General features: G+C 57.1%; 1 protein-coding gene across 3 annotated transcripts; it reads left to right on the top strand.

The window, feature by feature from the left end:
- Window positions 1-561: 561 nt before the first annotated feature.
- On the top strand, window positions 562-18,057 carry NANOS3 (nanos C2HC-type zinc finger 3). 3 transcript variants are annotated; one of them, XM_033195900.1, is made up of 3 exons: window positions 562-1,677; window positions 14,726-14,843; window positions 17,743-18,057. In XM_033195900.1, exons 1-3 carry the CDS (start codon window positions 1,009-1,011, stop codon window positions 17,802-17,804), a joined length of 849 nt encoding a protein of 282 aa, XP_033051791.1. In that variant the 5' UTR covers window positions 562-1,008; the 3' UTR covers window positions 17,805-18,057. The 3 variants fall into 3 exon arrangements, with proteins under 3 accessions (XP_033051791.1, XP_033051792.1, XP_033051793.1); XM_033195901.1 differs by lacking the exon at window positions 14,726-14,843 and having other exon boundaries at window positions 17,743-18,048; XM_033195902.1 differs by lacking the exon at window positions 562-1,677 and having other exon boundaries at window positions 13,478-14,843.
- Window positions 18,058-18,452: the final 395 nt, after the last annotated feature.

Raw genomic sequence — 18,452 nt, 5'->3', positions numbered from 1 at the left:
AGACCTCCACTCTCCTGGACCTGGGACCAGACTTTCTGGGCTGAGACCTGAAGGCAGTTGGACGATGTGGGAGGTGAACCTGTCAAGGAGAAACTGAGGCAGGACTGTGGTGGAGGGGGCTGAAAGGAAGGGAGGGGTGCGGTCAGGTGGGGAAGGGCCATGGCCCCATAAGGGTTAAGGCCTGGGCTTGGAAGGGGGGCAGCCAAGGTTTCTCCATCCCCCTCTCAGACTGGGGTAGGGGATAAATAAACAGAATGAGAAATCTGCCAGCTCAGCCCGGGCCAATGGGAGGCTGCCTGGCGCCATGGTTTGCCCTGATGTGACCTTCCTCTACCAGCCGCGGTGGCCACTCCGGGCAGGGGCAGTGTGTGGAGCCTCAGCCAGGGTAGGATCATTCCTGCCTTGTGCATGCTCTTATACCTGGGCGGGGCAGGGGCGGGGGCGGTGTGTGGAGGGGGGAGTATGAGGGGATAGTCTGTGCAAGGATCTTTGGGAGATCCGGGGAACCCCATCCTTTGTACAGATGGCACGCGGTCTGTGCACCTGGCCTGTATACATGTTTGTCTCACAGTCCCAGGTACACGTCCCCACGTGCCCCTGAATTGTGTGTGTGTCTATGTGGACCCCTGTGGCTCTGGGACCTGCTGGGGGTCTTGTGCATGAGGCTGTTGGTTCTGTTTCTCTGCCTCTGCGCCTGGTCCATTTGACCTGAGTGGCTGTGCATATATGTGTGTGTCTGTGAACTTTGTAGATCTGTGTGCGTCTCTATGGGTGTGTTCTGGTTCTATGTGTATATCCATGTGTTATTTTGTGTGTGTCACGGTGTTCCTGTGGCTGTGTACCTGGGGTACTGCATGTGTATGTTGGGGGGTATATCTCAGGTCTGTGGATACCCCAGTGTGTCTGTGATCTCCTGTGTGTCCGTGTGTCTTGTGTGAGCTGTGCGCGCCCGGGGTTCAGCCGTGTTTTTGTAGATTTCGGTTCTAAGGACCTTCCCTCCTGTCCTGGATGTGGTGTGTCTGTGTATCTTGCATGTGTCTGGTGCCCCCGGGTGTCCCTCTGTGTGTAGCTGGGTTTTATGACCACCCCGTGCGGCCCGGCACGCCTGCACGTCCCGCCACCCCCTCCCTTGGGTGTGTGTCTCACAGCCCCCTGCACACCGTTCCCTGTGTCTGTGGCCCGCGTGCCTTTGTGCGCGCTTGCTCCCCCCCGGCGCCTTTGAGGTCTGCGTGCGTCTGGGTCCCTGCGTGTGCCCGCCCGCGCCTCCGTGTCCCCGATTCCCCCGCGCGGGCCCCGGGAGCTGCGTCTTGTAGACCCACGGGCATCCCCCGAGTGCGTCCCGGTGCGCCTGGCGGGAGGCCTCGGGGCGCGCACTGCCGCGGCTGGACCCACCGCCCGACGCGGCGCTGGGAGGAGGGAGGGGGCGGCGGTGGCGGGGAGCGCGGGCACGTCACCGAGACAGACAGGCGGGCGGGCGGGAGGCGGCGGCCACGGGTTCGAGCCGGCGCCGGAGCCCCGCCGCCCCCTCCCCCCCCCCCCGCCCACGGCCTAGGGAGCCCCCGCCCGGCCCGGAGCCGCCGAAATGCAATTTCCCGTGCAGGCGCCTCGGGCCCGGGGGGCTTTTCCGGGCGGGTTTTGGAAAGAAGAGGGGGAAATGCGGCGGCGGCCCCAGTCGAGGTGAGCGCGGGCGCCTGGCGGACCGGGGGCACGGGCGGGGCGGGGGCCGCCCGCGGGGAGGGGGCGCGGCGGGGCGGGGCGGGATGCGGCCGCAGCCCCCTCGCGCACCTGCTCGCGGCCCCGAGGCGAGCGCCCTGGCCTCTGCGGCCCGGCCCTCCATTGTTGTTGGGGATGGGAAGCGGGGCGGGGAGGCCCCGGCGGCATCTCTGCGTCTGGCCTTTCCGGAGAGGGGGCGCCGGGAGGGTCAGATTCTGCAAAGGGGACAGGCCCCCGAGTCCCCGAGCCGGGGCCGCCAGCGGGAGGGCGAGCAGAGATGCCCCCGCGGGGCGGAGACGTGCGATGGGGGGCGTGGGGACAGTGGCGCCCCGACCGCCCGACACCTGACCGCGCGCGGGGAGGCCACGGGCCGGGGCGGCGGCGAGCTTTGTTCTTGGGGGCGCGGGGCGGGTGGGGCGCTCGGAAATCGAGTGCCAGGAGAGAGTCCAGCCCGGCGCGCGCGCGCGTTCGTGAAGGCTGCTCCGGCCAAGTTCATGGGCGCTCGGGCCTGCGGAGACCGATCCCGGCGGGGGCCCCCCTCAGGCTTGGCCGCGGGCTGGGGGTGCTGCAGCCGCGCCGCCTCCGGAAGCCCTGGCGCCCAGCGCGGGCCGCCCCTCCGGCCTGTCATTACCGGCAGCAGCTGCAGGGTATTTACTGGGGCCAAGGTTTGCGAGAAGGAACCCGCCCTCCAAAACTGGCCATAAAAAGGAAAAATGGCCCCGAATCCCACTGCCGGGGAGCCCTTTTAAAGCGACAGGGCGCCTTTCAAAGCGACCTGCCCTGGAGGGCAGGTTGGGGGTGGGAGGGTGGAGAAGACACCTCATTGGCTGATAAGGACTGAGAGGTCCCCCCCACCGCCCCACGCTTCGGTTCCCCTCCCCTCATCTCCTTCCCTACCCATTCCACACCCTGGACTGCTGGCAGATGCATTAACCCAGCCACGATTAGATATTCCCAAGGCCCTGGTGGAGACCCCCAAAATCACACGCTATACACAGACGTACAGCACCGCCATTAATACACAGCCCAAAGTGATGCTGACACACACATACAGTCCCCCACAATAACACTGCCACGTGTGTAGACACGTCACCCAGAAGGGCTCGGACATCCAGGGATACTGCCCATTGAAAGACTGCCACACAGAGAAATGGAGCCACCAGCGAAGGCGGCTACAACATAGACACCGCCTTTCGCGTAACACTGACACACAGGAGTGGGTGTTCACCCACAGAATGTCACTCAGGGTAGCAATGACAAACACAGATCCCTAAAGCCCACCAGTCAGGCACACACAGAATCCATTGTTCACAATACCTGGGACACACACAGACATCCATGTGTCCTCCCAAGCAAGTTCACACCTGTACACTCACAGTTACCCACAGTCACCCCCCGACCCTGCCACACACACACACACACACACACACACACACAGTACAAAGCCTGCAGAAACACTCACATCTGACAGCAGGTCACATAAGGTCGTCATTTTTATTTTTATTTACTTATTTATTTATTTAGAGATGGAGTCTCTCAGCTGCCCAGGTTGGAATGCCATGGCACGATCTCCTGGCAAGCAATTCTCTTGCCTCAGCCTCCTGAGTAGCTGGGATTACAGGCGTGTACCACCACACCCGGCTAATTTTTGTATTTTTAGTAGAGACAGGGTTTTACCATGTTGGCCAGGCTGGTCTTGAACTCCTGACCTCAGGGGATCCGCCCACCTCAGCCTCCCAAAGTGCTGGGATTACAGGTGTGAGCCGTCGCGCCCGGCCACCGTTTTTTATTTTACTTTTTTTAATTTTTTAATTTTTTTATTTATTGATTTATTTTTTTGAGGCAGAGTCTCGCTCTGTCGCCCAGGCTGGAGTGCAGTGGCCGGATCTCAGCTCACTGCAAGCTCCGCCTCCCGGGTTTACGCCATTCTCTCGCCTCAGCCTCCGGAGTAGCTGGGACTACAGGCGCCCGCCATCTCGCCCGGCTAATTTTTTGTATCTTTTTAGTAGAGACGGGGTTTCACCGTGTTAGCCAGGATGGTCTCGATCTCCTGACCTCGTGATCCGCCCGTCTCGGCCTCCCAAAGTGCTGGGATTACAGGCTTGAGTCACCGCGCCCGGCCTATTTTACTTTTTTTGAGATAGGGTCTCACTCTGCTGCCTAGGCTGGAGTGCAGTGGCGCGATCTAGGCTCACTGCAGTCTATGCCCATCTCCTGGGCTTAAGCACCCCTCCCACCTCAGCTTCCTGAGTAGCTGGGAGTACAGGTGTGCACCACTACACCTGGATAATTTTTGTATTTTTTGTAGAGATGGAATTTTGCCGGTTGCCCAGGCTGGTCTCGAACTCGTGAGCTCTAGCTGTCCCCTGACCTTGGCCTCCCAGAGCGCTGAGCCACCATGCCTGGCCCAAATTTTTGTTTGTTTGTTTTGTTTTTTGAGACAGGGTTTGGCTCTGTTACCCAAGCTGGAGTTCAGTGGCACGATCATAGCTCTGACTGCAGCCTCAAATTCTCAGGCTCAAGCGATCCTCCCACCTTAGTCTCCCGTGTAGCGGGTCTCAGTAGTCTTGACATATACACATACAGACCCCCCTTGCCCAAGAACACAACTGCACACATGGACACACAGTTGTCCACAGTAAAATGGATCTTCCTAGCCACCCACAATGACACTGTCACCCACAAAGATACATGAGCACGAACCCAGTGGTCGTATGCCCATCGTCACCTACCCTGAGGCTTGTTTAGGCACTCGGACACCTGCACATCTACAATAATACTGACGTACACACAGACACAATTAACACATGTACACACACTGGCGTGCACAGACTCATGGGAAAATGACACACGGGCAGGCAGAAATCCCCAGAAACCCAATACTCATTGGCTTTTTTTTTTTTTTTTTTTTTTGGGAGACGGAGTCTTGCTTTGTCACACAGGCTGGAGTGCAGTGGCACAATCTCGGCTCACTGCAAGCTCCACCTCCCAGGTTCAAGCGATTCTCCTGCCTCAGCCTCCAGTAGCTGGATTACAGGTGCCCGCTACCACACCCGGCTAATTTTTGTATTTTTAGTAGAGATGGGGTTTCACAGTATTGTCCAGGCTGGTCTTGATCTCCTGACCTCAGGTGATTGCGCCCACCTCGGCCTCCCAAAATGTTGGGATTACAGGCGTAAGCCACTGCACCTGGCCCCAGTACTCATTTATTGAGCATCTGTTATGTACCCGGCACTGTTCTAGCACTGGGGATGCAGCTGTGAACAAGAGGGAAATCTGAAAGAGCACAGTGTTCACGCCTATAATCTCAGCACTTTGGGAGGCCTAGGTGGCAGGATCACTTGAGACCAGGAGTTAAAAAAAGAAAATTAGCTGCGCGTGGTGGTGTGTGCCTATAGTCCCAGGTACTAGGGAGACTGAGGCGGGAGGATCGCTTGAGCCCAGGAGTTTGAGGCTGCAGTGAGCTATGATGGCACCACTGCACTCTAGCCTGGGTGACAGCGAGACCTAGTCTCTAAAAAAAATTAAAAAAAAAAAAAAAAGGGTGAAATCCCTGTCCTCCCACACCTGACATTTTAGTGGGGAATGGGATGAGGGGGACACCATGACTGGATGATACAGACTCCAGTCACTCATAGTGACACCAGCAGACATCAAACACCCACGCACACTGGCTCACACGTCGACCTGGAATTATGCACGATTAGCATGATATACACCCACAGGAACGCTGACATCCACACACAAACAGAAGCCGACAGGAACTCACACACACGCACACACACACACACAACTGGTGGGGAGACTCCCACCTGGACTTACAGACACCCACAGAACCCCCCAAAATAGCTCAGCAAAGTAGCTTGGACCTGAAGCCCCGATTTAGAGACCCATAGAAATATCCTGCAAGATGTCTTGAGGTGGAGCCCACCCTGACCCAGGCCAGGGTCACCCAGCACCGTAAGCCTCAGTAGAAGTGTCTGAATTTCCCCTATTTAAGAAAATTCTTTTTAAATTTATTTCTTGTAGAGATGAGGGCTCCCTGCGTTGCCCAGGCTGATCTCGAACTCCAGGGCTCAAGTGATCCTCCTGCCTTGGCCTCCCAAAGCACTGGGACTACGGGTGTGAGCCACCACGCCAGGCCTGAATTTTCCTTCAGCTTGGCCCCTCCATAGTCCCCAATCCCAATCCTGGAGAAGCCAGAACCTCCTCGCCTTCCCCAGCCCTGGCCTCACATCCGGCAGGCCTGGGAAGGAAGCTGGGCTCCTAGCCCACCCACTGCCCATGGGCTGGGTGGGACAGAGGAGCCCCTTGTCTGAGGACCCCTGGCATGAAAGACTCCCACAGCTGGAAAGGAAGTGGGGGAGACGGCCTGCGGAGGGCGGGACCTGAGAGAGCCCACGCAGGTATCACTGAAATGAGGCACCCTTGCTTGCCAGTCTAGACAGCCTGGGCCATCACCGTGACACCGCGGAGACCCCCAGAGGGCTCTTCGTGTCGCTGGAATCCCCATAATGGGCTCTTTGTCTGCCAGGTCCTGACCACCTCCTCCCCCCGGGTCCGCCTTCCAGGCCCAAGTACGCACACGCACACACAGTTACATACAACATTCAGACACACAGGAGCATATATATAGGAACTCATGCGGGGAACATACATAGATACACCCCCAACCCCCACACACCAAAGCTCAGGGTTCGGGATCGAGAGGAGACAGCCTGTCACCTCCCACCCTGAGGGACTTCAAAGTCAAGACTTCAAGAATCACGGGCAGGACACACGGACCACCAGACATCCCTGGGAACTTGGGAGACGCTGACCTAGCCACGCCCACCTCGTTCTTCAACTTTTTTCTTTTTTTTTTGAGACAGGGCCTGGGCTAGAGTGCAGTGGAGCGACTGTGTCTCACTCACTGCAGCCTTGATTTCCCTGGCTTCTGTGATCCTCCCACCTCAGCCTCCCAAATAGCTGGGACTACAGGCATGCACCACCACGCCTGGCTAAGTTTTTTTATTTTTAGTTGAGCCAGGGTTTCACCATGTTGCTCAAGCTGGTCTTGAAGGCCGGGCGCGGTGGCTCAAGCCTGTAATCTCAGCACTTTGGGAGGCCGAGACGGGCGGATCACGAGGTCAGGAGATCGAGACCATCCTGGCTAACACGGTGAAACCCCGTCTCTACTAAAAAATACAAAAAAACTAGCCGGGTGAGGTGGCGGGTGCCTGTAGTCCCAGCTACTCGGGAGGCTGAGGCAGGAGAATGGCGTAAACTCGGGAGGCGGAGCTTGCAGTGAGCCGAGATCTGGCCACTGCACTCCAGTCTGGGCGACAGAGCAAGACTCTGTCTCAAAAAAAAAAAAGAAAAGAAAAAAAGCTGGTCTTGAACTCCTGGGCTCAGGCAATCTTCCTGCTTTGGCCTCCCAAAGCAGTGGGATGACGGGCATGAGCCACCGCGCCCAGCCTTGTTCTTCAGCTTGACGGTAGAACTGCCTCCATCCATCCATCCATCCGTCCGTCCATCACTTGCTCATCTGCCTCTGCTAGGACGTCTCACCTCTGACTCTGATCCCCCTGACCTGCACCAGCTGCCCTGTACCTTGCTGGTGCTAAGTGTGGGGGTGGGGGACAGGGCCCTGGGATAGTGTGGCTTATTTTTTTTAGTTTTTGAGACAGAGTCTCACTCTTGTCACTCAGGCTGTAGTGCAGTGGCTCGATCTCGGTACACTGCAAACTCTGCCTCCTGGGTTCACGCAATTCTTGTGCCTCAGCCTCCCAAGTAGCTGGGACTACAGCTGTGCACCACCATGCCCGGCTACTTTTTTTTTTTTTTTTTTTTTTTTGTATTTTTAGTAGAGATGGGGTTTCACAATGTTGGCTAGGCTGGTCTCGAACTCCTGACCTCAAGTGATCTGCCCACCTTGGCCTCCCAAAGTGCTGGGATTACAGGCATGAGCCACCATGCCCAGCCAAGAACGTGGCTTTTAGAGGGCCATCCCCCACACCCCACTTATCCTCAGACCCTTCCAGCTGCACTGGGGCCAGGTGAGGGGTCCCAGGAACCCTGCATCAAGGCTCAGGGTCACAAGCGGGAGGAGACAGTTTGTCACCTCCCACGCTGAGGGACTTCAAAGTCAGACCAGCAGACAGCTGCAGCGAGACAAGCGGACTCCCTCAGGGGACAGGAGGGGACAGGCACCACAGTCACCAGTCACAGACAGGGGAGATGGGGAGTAAACAGCCAGACACACATACAGACAGATTCAGACAGTTCAAGGCAGGTGCACGGGCCGGGCCAGAGACCCAGACCGATAACAGGTGTATGAGGGGCGTAGTCCGACCCAGACAGATGACCCTGGGACGACCAAGAGACAGGTGGATCTAGACAGACATGGAGGGCCAGAAGCCTGCACTGACCACAGGCAAAGAAGGGAGATAGTCAGACCCAGGGTTGGGGCTGCCAGCCTCCTGTCGCCCCAGCCCCAGCTTCCTGGCCTTCAAGACCAGAGCCCTCCTCCACCATGGTCTTGTGTCTTGTCTTAGGGAGAAACCTTATAGGGAACAACGTCCTTGGCAGTTCAAGGCCAAAGCCCTCAGGGGGAGGAGTGGGAGGCAGAGAGGACACACAGGAAGTGTCTGGGGAACCCCCTCCAACATAGCCAGAATGTCTCCTGCCTGATGACCCCCTACACCCAACATTACAGCTGTTCACAGTCATCAAGAAGAAATTCGGGTGGGAAGAGGTGGCTCACGCCTGTAATCCCAGAACTTTGGGAGGCCCAGGAGTTTGCGACCAGCCTGGGCAACATAATGAGATCTCATCTCTACAGAATTTTTTTGTTTGTTTTTGTTTTAAACTAGCCAGGCCAGGCACCTGTGATCCCAGCTACTCAGGAGGCTAAGGTGGAAAGACTGGTTGAGCCTGGGAGGTCGAGGCTGCAGTGAGCTGTGATTGCACCATTGCACTCCAGCCTGGGCGACAGAGCGAGACCCCGTCTCAAAACAAAACAAAAGAGAGAATAAACATTTTTCTTTTTTAAAGAAATGGGGGCCAGCTGGGTGCAGTGGCTCATGCCTATAATCCCAGCACTTTGGGAGGCCCAGGAGTTGGAGACCAACCTGGCCAACACGGTGAAACCCCATCTCTACTAAAAATACAAAAATTAGCCGGGCATAGTGGCAGGTGCCTGTAGTCCCAGCTTCTCGCCGGGCTGAAGCAGGAGAACTGCTTGAACCCGGGAGGTGGAGATTATGGTGGGCGGATATGGCACCACTGCACTTCAGCCTGGGCGACAGAAAAAAAAAAGCCTGGGCCATCACGGGTGACACCGTGGAGATCCCCAGAGGGCTCTTAGTGTCGCTGGAATCCCCATAATGGGCTCTTTGTCTGCCAGGTCCTGACCACCTCCTCCCCCGTGTCCCCCTTCCAGGCCCCCCCCACCCCCGCAAAAAAGAGAGGAGAGATGGGGGTCTCACTGTATTTTCCAGGCTGGCCTCAACTTCTGGGCTCCAGCCATCCTCCTCCCTGCCAACTCGCTGGGGCTACAGGCAAGAACCAAGCTTTTGAGGAACCTTGAGAGTTCTGGACTAACAGCCACTCACCTTCCCCCTCCGCAAAATGGGTATATCCTACTCATGGCGTGATGAATGTAGTGTTATCATCAGTAATGTAATTATTAATACCTGTTCTCCCAACTCACTCTCCTTCCCAAGTCCTAGGCGGTCTCCTACTTAGAATGATGATCCACAAGGCAGGGGACCGGCCACCTCCCTCCGAAGGGCCTGGACACCTGGGGATGGGGGTGGCGGTGGCGGATACAGAGGAGCTGATCAGGGCCCCTCGCACTCCATAGCCCGAATGGGAGGGCCTGCTGGACGCGGCGGATGAGCTGCGAGAGAGGGCGCCCCACTCCAGCTCCAGACAGAGGGGTGGGAACGTGACCCCGACCCGGGGCGGGTGAGAGGGCGGGCTCTGGGGGAAGAGCTCTAGAGGGTGTCGGAGGGCGGGGGGCGGTTCGGGAGGGCGAGTTAGCCGGCATCGGGCTCTGAGGGGCCCTACGAAGTTCGGTTTGGGGGCGTGCCCGGTCGGGGCGGACCTTAGTGGGGGGCCGGGCTTCGCGGAGGCAGGACGCTGTCCCGGGGCGACTGTAGAGCAGGCTTTTGTGGAGGGCTCTAAGGGGGCGGGTCCTATGGGATCTGGGCTCTTTGAGGACCGGCTTAGGGGCTTGGAGGGTGGGCTCCGTGGGAGTCTATATGGGCGGGTTTTAGAGGGAGCGTGTCCTGGGGAACAGGTCAAAAGCGACGGGGCTCCAGAGGGCAGTGCCTGGGGTGGGGCCTTGGCTGGTGCCTCCAGACTGTGGGTGGGGCTCTCGGGGGCGCGGCCTGGGGGGCTGGGCCGGGTCCTGTCGCCAGGACCGTGAGGGGTGTGGTGGTGGGGGGGTGGTTCACACAGCTCGACACACTTGGGGGTCCCTAATCCGCCTTGGGGTGTGCCAGGCGGTTATTTTGGGCCTCAGTATTCCCCTCGGTGAAATGTCAGGGGCCAGGAAATTATTTTTTGCGACAACGGGGTCTCGCACTGTCACCCAGGCGGGAATACAGTGGCGCGATCACGGCTCACTGCAGCCTCGAACTCATGGGGTCCAAGCGATCTTCCCATCTCAGCCTCCTAAGTAGCTGAGACTACAGGCTCACTACACCACACCCAGCTAATTTTTTTGTAGGGACAGGAATCTCGCTATGTTGCCCAGTCTGGTCTTCATCTCCTGGGCTCAAAAGATCCTCCCGCCTGTCTCTCAAAATACTGGAATTACAGGTGTGAGCCGCAGCACTCAGCCATGCCTAGGAAATCTGAATGCAGCTTTCTAGGCCGTCCGCAGACCCAGGTCGGGGGCGAAGGCTCTCTAGTCCATCCTGGTCACTGCTTGGCTTGCGGGGCTATGGGATAGGGGTGCGTAGCTGCAGGCCTGGGGGCACCCGGGGGTGGGGGGTGGTCGCCGAACTCTGTGCGATCACTGGAGGAAGGGACTGGGGGTCATTTGAAGGATGAGGAAATGGACAGGGGGCGCCGCAGCCCCTTTTGAGACCCAGGGGGCTGCGCTGACTCCCGAAGTGCCCGAGTTCAGATGCTGTGCGCACGCGCACGCGGGGCGAGCTGCGCCCTCTCTGATCCTCCTGCCTCTCCCCTGTCTAGTGGGGACCCCATTGCACTTGAAAAGTGGAGAGACCTGACGAACCCCCACCCCCAAGTGCCCCACTCCCGCTGTTGTAATTCCTAAACCATCGTGCCCGGAACTCAGTGAAGCTCCCGGAACGTATTACATTGTATTAAAATGGCTTGTTTATCTTCACGTTGCATCAATGCCCTCGGGGCCAGGATGCTTGGTTGCCAGACTTCCCGGGGCCATTTGGAATGCCTCCTCCACCTCGGACTAGCAGTGGCCTTTTGCCTCAGTCTCCCCAGTTGACAAAGAGGGGGTAATCTGCACCTCCAGGACCACTTTGTGAATTACTTAGGGAGCCGGCTTGAGGCCAGCCTTCCCGGGCACTGCTACATCTCCATCCCCATAGCAAAGGCTACATTTTATTTACTATCATTTATATTTGCCTTGTGTTTTTCCCAGATCTAGGTGCAAACAGTTGGCACCTGAAAAGCGGTTGTTGATTTCATGAGAGTCAAGGGGTCCCTTACTCTCTCCTCCTGTCCCCCTTCGCCCTCTCTGGTTCTCTGCCACCTACCCCACCCCCAACTCCAGGTCCCGGAGAATTTGCCAAGGGTTTGGGGGAACATTCAACCTGTCGGTGAGTTTGGGCAGCTCAGGCAAACCATCGACCGTTGAGTGGACCCTGAGACCTGGACTTGCCATCCTCCTTCCGGTGACTCTAACCTTCCAGATCTAGGGGGGCCAGGGGAGCCCCCAATCCAGCCTGGGCACGTCCCCTCCCCTAGGCCACAGCCAAGGTCACAATCAACATTCATTGTTGTCGGTGGGTTGTGAGGACCGAGGCCAGACCCACCGGGGGATGAATGTCACTGTGGCTGGGCCAGACACGGCTTAAGGGGAATGGGGACTGGGGACAGGACCCCCCACCCACAAAGTCACTCAGCCTGTTTTTTGCCCTGACCCCAGCCACTCCTCTTTGGAGAGGAGAGCTGGTGTCTGGGATCTGGATGGACTCTGGCTGGATTTGGGACTAAGTATTAGAGGATTGGGGGTAAACAGGCTGGGGCAAGGCAGCTAAACTCCCCTCTTCTTATTATTTATTATTATTTTTTAAGACAGTCTCACTCTGTTGCCTAGGCTGGGGTGCAGTGGCCCAATCTTGGCTCACTGCAACCTCTGCCTCCAGGGTTTGAGCGATTCTCCGGCCTCTGCCTCCCAAGTAGCTGGGATTACAGCCATCTGCCACCACGGCAGGCTAATTTTTGTATTTTTAGTAGAGATGCAATTTCACTGTGTTGGCCAGGCTGGTCTCAAACTCCTGACCTCAAGTAATCCTCCCACCTCGGCCTCCCAAGGTGCTGGGATTACAGGCATGAACCACTTTGCTTGGCCTAAAATCCCTTTCTGAAATGTGGGTGGTAAGTTCTGCTCCATGGAGTGCTCCATAGTTTTGTTCTTTTTTTTTTTTTTGAGGCGGAGTCTCGCTCTGTCGCCCGGACTGGAGTGCAGTGGCCAGATCTCAGCTCACTGCAAGCTCCGCCTCCCGGGTTTCCGCCATTCTCCTGCCTCAGCCTCCGAGTAGCTGGGACTACAGGCACCCGCCACCTCGCCGGCTAGTTTTTGTATTTTTAGTAGAGACGGGGTTTCACCGTATTAGCCAGGATGGTCTCGATCTCCTGACCTCGTGATCCGCCCGTCTCGGCCTCCCAAAGTGCTGGGATTACAGGCTTGAGCCACCGCGCCCGGCCTAGTTTTGTTCTTTTAAATTAGAGACAGGATCTCGCTCTTGTCACCCAGGCTGGAGTGCAATGGTGTGATCTTAGCTCACTGCAGCCTCTAATAACTGGGGTCAAGTGTTGATCCTCCCGCCTCAGCCTCCCCAGTAGCCGGGACCACTGGCACGCACCACCACACCCAGCTTATTTCGAAAAAGTGTTTTTGTAGGAGCGGGGTCTCAAAGTGTTGCCCAGGCTGGTCTCCAGCTCCTGGGTTCAAGCGAGCCTCCCTTGGCCTCTCAAAAATGAGCTGCAGTGCCTGGCCAATAAAAGTTTCTTCAATGAATGGATGGGTGGATGAGGTGTGTAAGCGGCACAGCCTCTCTCCTCTGTGTCCAAGTCCTGAGCACCCCCTACCCTCCTGAGATCTCATCTGGGGGAGGACATTGAAGAGCTGTAGGTACTAGGGTAGGTACTTAGGTACCTCCTAAGATCCCAACCTGCTATCCCCCACCTCCCGACTCCAGAGGATTATTTCTCACCCCTCTGCAGCCCCAGCCAGGAAGGGGCTCCCTCCCCAGCACCTAGCCTCAGGGGGCCCCCGGTAACTAGAATAAGGAGGCAGATCTGGTGCTTTTTGTTGTTTTGTTTTGAGACAAGAGCCTTACTGTGTCACCCAGGCTGGAGTGCAATGGCTCATCTTGGCTCACTGCAACCTCTGCCTCCTGGGTTCAAGCAGTTCTCCTGCCTCAGCCTCCCGAGTAGCTGGGATCACAGGCACCCACCACCATGCCTAGCTAATTTTTTTTTTTTGTATTTTTAGTAGAGACAGGGTTTCACCATGTTAGCCAGGCTGGCCTCGAACTCCTGACCTCACGTGATCCGCCCCGTCTTGGCCTCCCAAAGTTTTAGGATTACAGGCATGAGCCACCACGCCCGGCCTGGTGCATGTCTTTATAAATAACTGGATGGGCAGGTGGCTTCACACTTCAGTTTGCTCATCCATTAAATGGGGGTTCCACTAAGACAACCGATGTGAAAACTCTTGGAGGGAGACCAGAGCTTGGGGGGTGGGGCATGATCCTTCCCCTACCCCCACAACCAGCCCATGAGCCTGGGACCACCACACTCCTTTCAGAGACAGCTGGAGCATCAGCAACCTACTCCCTGGACACACACACAAAGAGCCCAGGGGCACCTGGCCACTCCTCCGCCCAGGGGAAGGAAGAAAAAGTTATAAAGAAGTTACTAAGTTAACTTCTTTAAGTTACTGGTAACTGTTAGTCTTTGAGGGTGGGGTTTCCAACCCATTCTGCCCATCCTCCAGTGGGGCTGGAGGGCTAAGGACTCCAAAAAGAGGGGAGTCAGGGTAGCCCCCCAGTTCCCTGGAGGTGTGTACATGGGGGTGTGGTGCACATCGCTGGGTGCCCCCCCACACACACCGTGTGTCCTGCAGCCCCCCAGCACCACCAGAGGCCATGCAGCCTCTTGGGAGGTGCCTTAGTGGGGCACCCACCCCCCTGCGACAACAAGGAACCTCCCACAGCCTGCTCCTCCCCCTTCACACCCCCTTGGAGGTAAAAGGAGGGTCGGCCAGCCCAGACTCCCAGGCTCCAGAGAGAGGAAGGCAGGGGCAGCAGAGAAGGTTCAGAAAGAGGGAGTTTGCACCAGGCAGGGTTACTTGTCTCTGTGACTCCCTCCACCTGGCACATGCTGCCCAGCTATGGGGACCTTTGACCTGTGGACAGATTACCTGGGTTTGGCACGCCTGGTTAGGGCTCTCAGTGGGAAAGAGGGGCCTGAGACCAGGCTAAGCCCCCAGCCAGAGCCAGAGCCAGTGCTGGAACCAGTGTCAGCGCCGGAGTCAGTGCCAGTGCCAGAGTCAGTGTCAGTGCCGGAGTCAGTCCCAGTGCCAGGACCCAAGGATCAGAAGCGCAGCCTGGAGTCCTCGCCAGCTCCTGAACGCCTGTGCTCTTTCTGCAAACACAACGGCGAGTCCCGGGCCATCTACCAGTCCCACGTGCTGAAGGACGAGGCCGGCAGGGTGCTGTGTCCCATCTTGCGGGACTACGTGTGCCCCCAGTGTGGTGCCACGCGTGAGCGTGCCCACACCCGACGCTTCTGCCCGCTTACTGGCCAGGGCTACACCTCCGTCTACAGCCACACCACCCGAAACTCAGCAGGCAAGAAGCTGGTCCGTCCTGACAAGGCGAAGATGCAGGACACAGGCCACCGCCGAGGAGGAGGAGGAGGAGCAGGTGCCTGTACAGGTGGCTGGGGGGACCTGTCCGAGAGTAATGGCTGAGCCCCTCTGTGAAGTAAGATTAGCCCCAGTACCCACCTCCAAGGGTTAAGGGAAGACCTTAGAGAGAGCTTAGAACAGCAGTTTATTTTATTTACTTATTTGTTTATCTTGAGACAGAGTCTCTTTCTGTTGATCAGGCTGGAGTGCCGTGGCCCCATCTCAGCTCACTGCAATCTCCATCTCTTGGATTCAAGTGATTCTCCTGCCTCAACCTCCTGAGTAGCTGGGATTATAGGCGGGCACCACTATGCCTGACTAATTGCCACCATGCCCAGCTAAATTTTGTATTTTTAGTGGAGATGGGGTTTCACCATGTTGGCCAGGCTGGTCTCGAACTCCTGACCTGAAGATCTGCCCGCCTCGGCCTCCCAAACTGCTGAGATTACAGGCGTGAGCACCACGCCGAGCCAGTTTATTTTACTTATGTCTTTATTTATCTTGAGACAGAGTCTCTTTCTGTCACCCAGGCTGGACTGCAGTAGCGCGATCTTGGCTCACTGCAACCTCGCCTCCTGGGTTCAAGCGATTCTCCTGCCTCAGTCTCCCGAGTAGCTGGAATTACAGGCCTGCACCACCACACCTGGCTTTCCCACCGGCCCCCCACCGGTAGAAACAAGGTCTTACTATGTTTCCCAGGCCGGTCTCGAACACGGCTTAGGTGATCCTCCTGCCTAGGCCTCCCAAAATGCTAGGATTACAGGCCTGAGCCACCATGCCTGGCCCCAGTGAGGTTTTATTTATTTATTTATATTGGTTTTCCGAGATGAGTCTTGCTCTGTCACCCAGGCTAGAGAGTGCAGTGGCGCGATCTTAGCTCACTGCAACGTCTGCCTCCCGGGTTCAAGCAATTCTCTTGCCTCAGCCTCCCGAGTAGCTGGAATTAGAGGCGCCCGGCTAATTTTTGTATTTTTAGTACAGAACGGGGTTTCACCATCTTGGCCAGACTGAGTCTCAAACTCCTGACCTGGAGATTCACCTGCCTCGGCCTCCCAAAGTGCTGCGATTACAGGCATGAGCCACCGTGCCTGGCCCCCAGTGAGGTTTTAAAAGAGAAATTCGTTCTAGCAACTTAAATTGTCTTTGAGGAAGTCAGGTAACAGAGGAGGGGCCCGTCCGACTAGGTATGTTTGGGCACTGCCTCACCCATCAGACTGTGAGCTCCTGGAGGATAGTGACTGGGAGAGGACCACCCCTCCCATCTATTCTCAGGCAGCTTTGCAGTGAACATTTGTTAAAGTCATGAGGCCGGGCGCGGTGGCTCAAGCCTGTAATCCCAGCACTTTGGGAGGCCGAGGCGGGCGGATCACGAGGTCAGGAGATCGAGACCATCCTGGCTAACACGGTGAAACCCTGTCTCTACTAAAAAAAATACAAAAAACTAGCCGGGCGAGGTGGCGGGCGCCTGTAGTCCCAGCTACTCGGAGGCTGAGGCAGGAGAATGGCGTGAACCCGGGAGGTGGAGCTTGCAGTGAGTCGAGATCGCGCCACTGCACTCCAGCCTGGGTGACAGAGTGAGACTCCGTCTCAAAAAAAAAAAAAAAAAAAGTCATGAAAGGATCAGATGTGGTGGCTCACACCTGTAATCCCAATACTTTGGGAGGCCAAGGCAGGAGGATTACTCAAGCCCAAGAGTTTGAGACCAGCCTGAGGCAACATGGTGAAACCCCGTGTCTACAAAAAAATTAGCCGGACATGGTGTAGTATGTGCCTGTAGTCCCAGCTACTTGGGAGGCTGACCAGGGAGGATCGCTTGGGTCCGGGGGGCAGAGGCTGCAGTGAGCTGAGATGGTGCCACTGCACTGCAGCCTGGGCAACACAGCAAGACCCTGTCTTAAAAAAAATAAAAGCGCTGAGGGCGGTGGCTCACGCCTGTAAACCCAGTACTTGGGGACGCTGAAGCAGGTGGATCACTTGAGGTCAGCAATTCAAGACCAGCCTGGCCAACATGGTGAAACCCCGTCTCTACTAAAAATACAAAAAATTAACGGCGTGGTGGCATGCGCCTGTAATCCCTGCTACTCGGGGGGCTGAGACACGAGAATCGCTAGAACCCGGGAGGTGGAAGTCGCAGTGAGCTGAGATCACGTTACTGCACTTCAGTCTGGGCGACAGAGACTCCCTCTCAAAAAAGAAAAAAAGTAGGCCGGGCGCGGTGGCTCAAGCCTGTAATCCCAGCACTTTGGGAGGCCGAGACGGGCGGATCACGAGGTCAGGAGATCGAGACCATCCTGGCTAACATGGTGAAACCCCGTCTCTACTAAAAAATACAAAAAACTAGCCGGGCGAGGTGGCGGGCGCCTGTAGTCCCAGCTACTCGGGAGGCTGAGGCAGGAGAATGGCGGGAACCCGGGAGGCGGAGCTTGCAGTGAGCTGAGATCCGGCCACTGCACTCCAGCCTGGGCGACAGAGCGAGACTCCGTCTCAAAAAAAAAAAAAAAAAAAAAAAGAAAAAAAGCGTGAAAGACTGCCTCCAGGAGACCTGTGAGGTTTGATGCTGTCCCACTGGGAGACGCTGGAGGCTAAAAGGACATAGGGACGATGGTGTCCTGCCGCCAGCCTTTGATTAAAAACTTCTGGGAGTAACAGATCTGGGGACCCCCCCCCAGAGCCCGGCGGCCACGAGAGGGCACCACGGTCGCAGAATCGGAACTCCGGCGCTTTGTCTTGGGCTCTGGGTCCCAGCGGGGCCGCCCTGCGGAGCCAGAGACATCACGGGGTCGCTGTCTCCGGAGCAGCCACTGGGTGGCGCCAGAGGCCCAGCATCTCCGGAGGCCGAGTCCGTGGGCAACTTGGGGAGCGTTGAGTCATCGTGGCCTGTGATTAAGCATTTCTCTCCCTCCCCCCTCCGCTAGGTTTCAGAGGTGCCGGGAAGTCTGAGCCTTCGCCCTCCTGCTCTCCCTCCATGTCCACCTAAGAGGCCGCCTACATCTGGGCAAGGGCACCCGGGCTCAGCTGGATTTCCAGGAAGACCCACCCTATGAGGACCACTCCCACTCCTAGACCCTCCCCCCAGGCCGAGATTGAGCCCTGGGGATGCCCTGGGGTTGGCGAGGGAACAGCTGAAATCGCCCGTCCTTGGGGACCCTGTCCTTTGTGCCATCTGCCATCTCCCCAGTGCTGGGCATCCAGTCAGCACGCAATAAATGCTTATGAATGGATCAACAACAGACAAGGCCTGGTCTTGGGGCAAGGTGTAGCGTGAACATTGCTGGGAGTCCTGTACCTAGATCTCCCTTTCCTCTTGAGTTTCAGCACCGTGGGGTGCTGGGGTGAGCTGCTTTGTGCAGAGTAACACAAGTGGGTCCTTGGGGTAGCTGAGGAGGTTCTGGCATCTTGAAGCCAGATCGACATCATGAGACCCTTTCTGTGGACATCTGGTCTTTCAGCCACCCCCTGCACTGACATGCAAGATGGCTGGACTCCTCCCATCCCACCCCCAGCTCCTTACTGGAGATGGGGGCTTCATTTGAGGAAGAAATTGACAGACAACTAGATGGGGCCCCCCGCATCCTCCTCACTAAAGAAGGTGAATGGTTATGTCACCATGGATGCCCCAGTGACA

Source organism: Trachypithecus francoisi, unplaced genomic scaffold, assembly GCF_009764315.1.
Source record: "Trachypithecus francoisi isolate TF-2019V2 unplaced genomic scaffold, Tfra_2.0 Lachesis_group5, whole genome shotgun sequence".
Classification (NCBI taxonomy): Eukaryota; Metazoa; Chordata; class Mammalia; order Primates; family Cercopithecidae; genus Trachypithecus; species Trachypithecus francoisi.
Note: the sequence above shows the minus strand (reverse complement) of the source record. Positions and strands in the feature narration are given on the sequence as shown.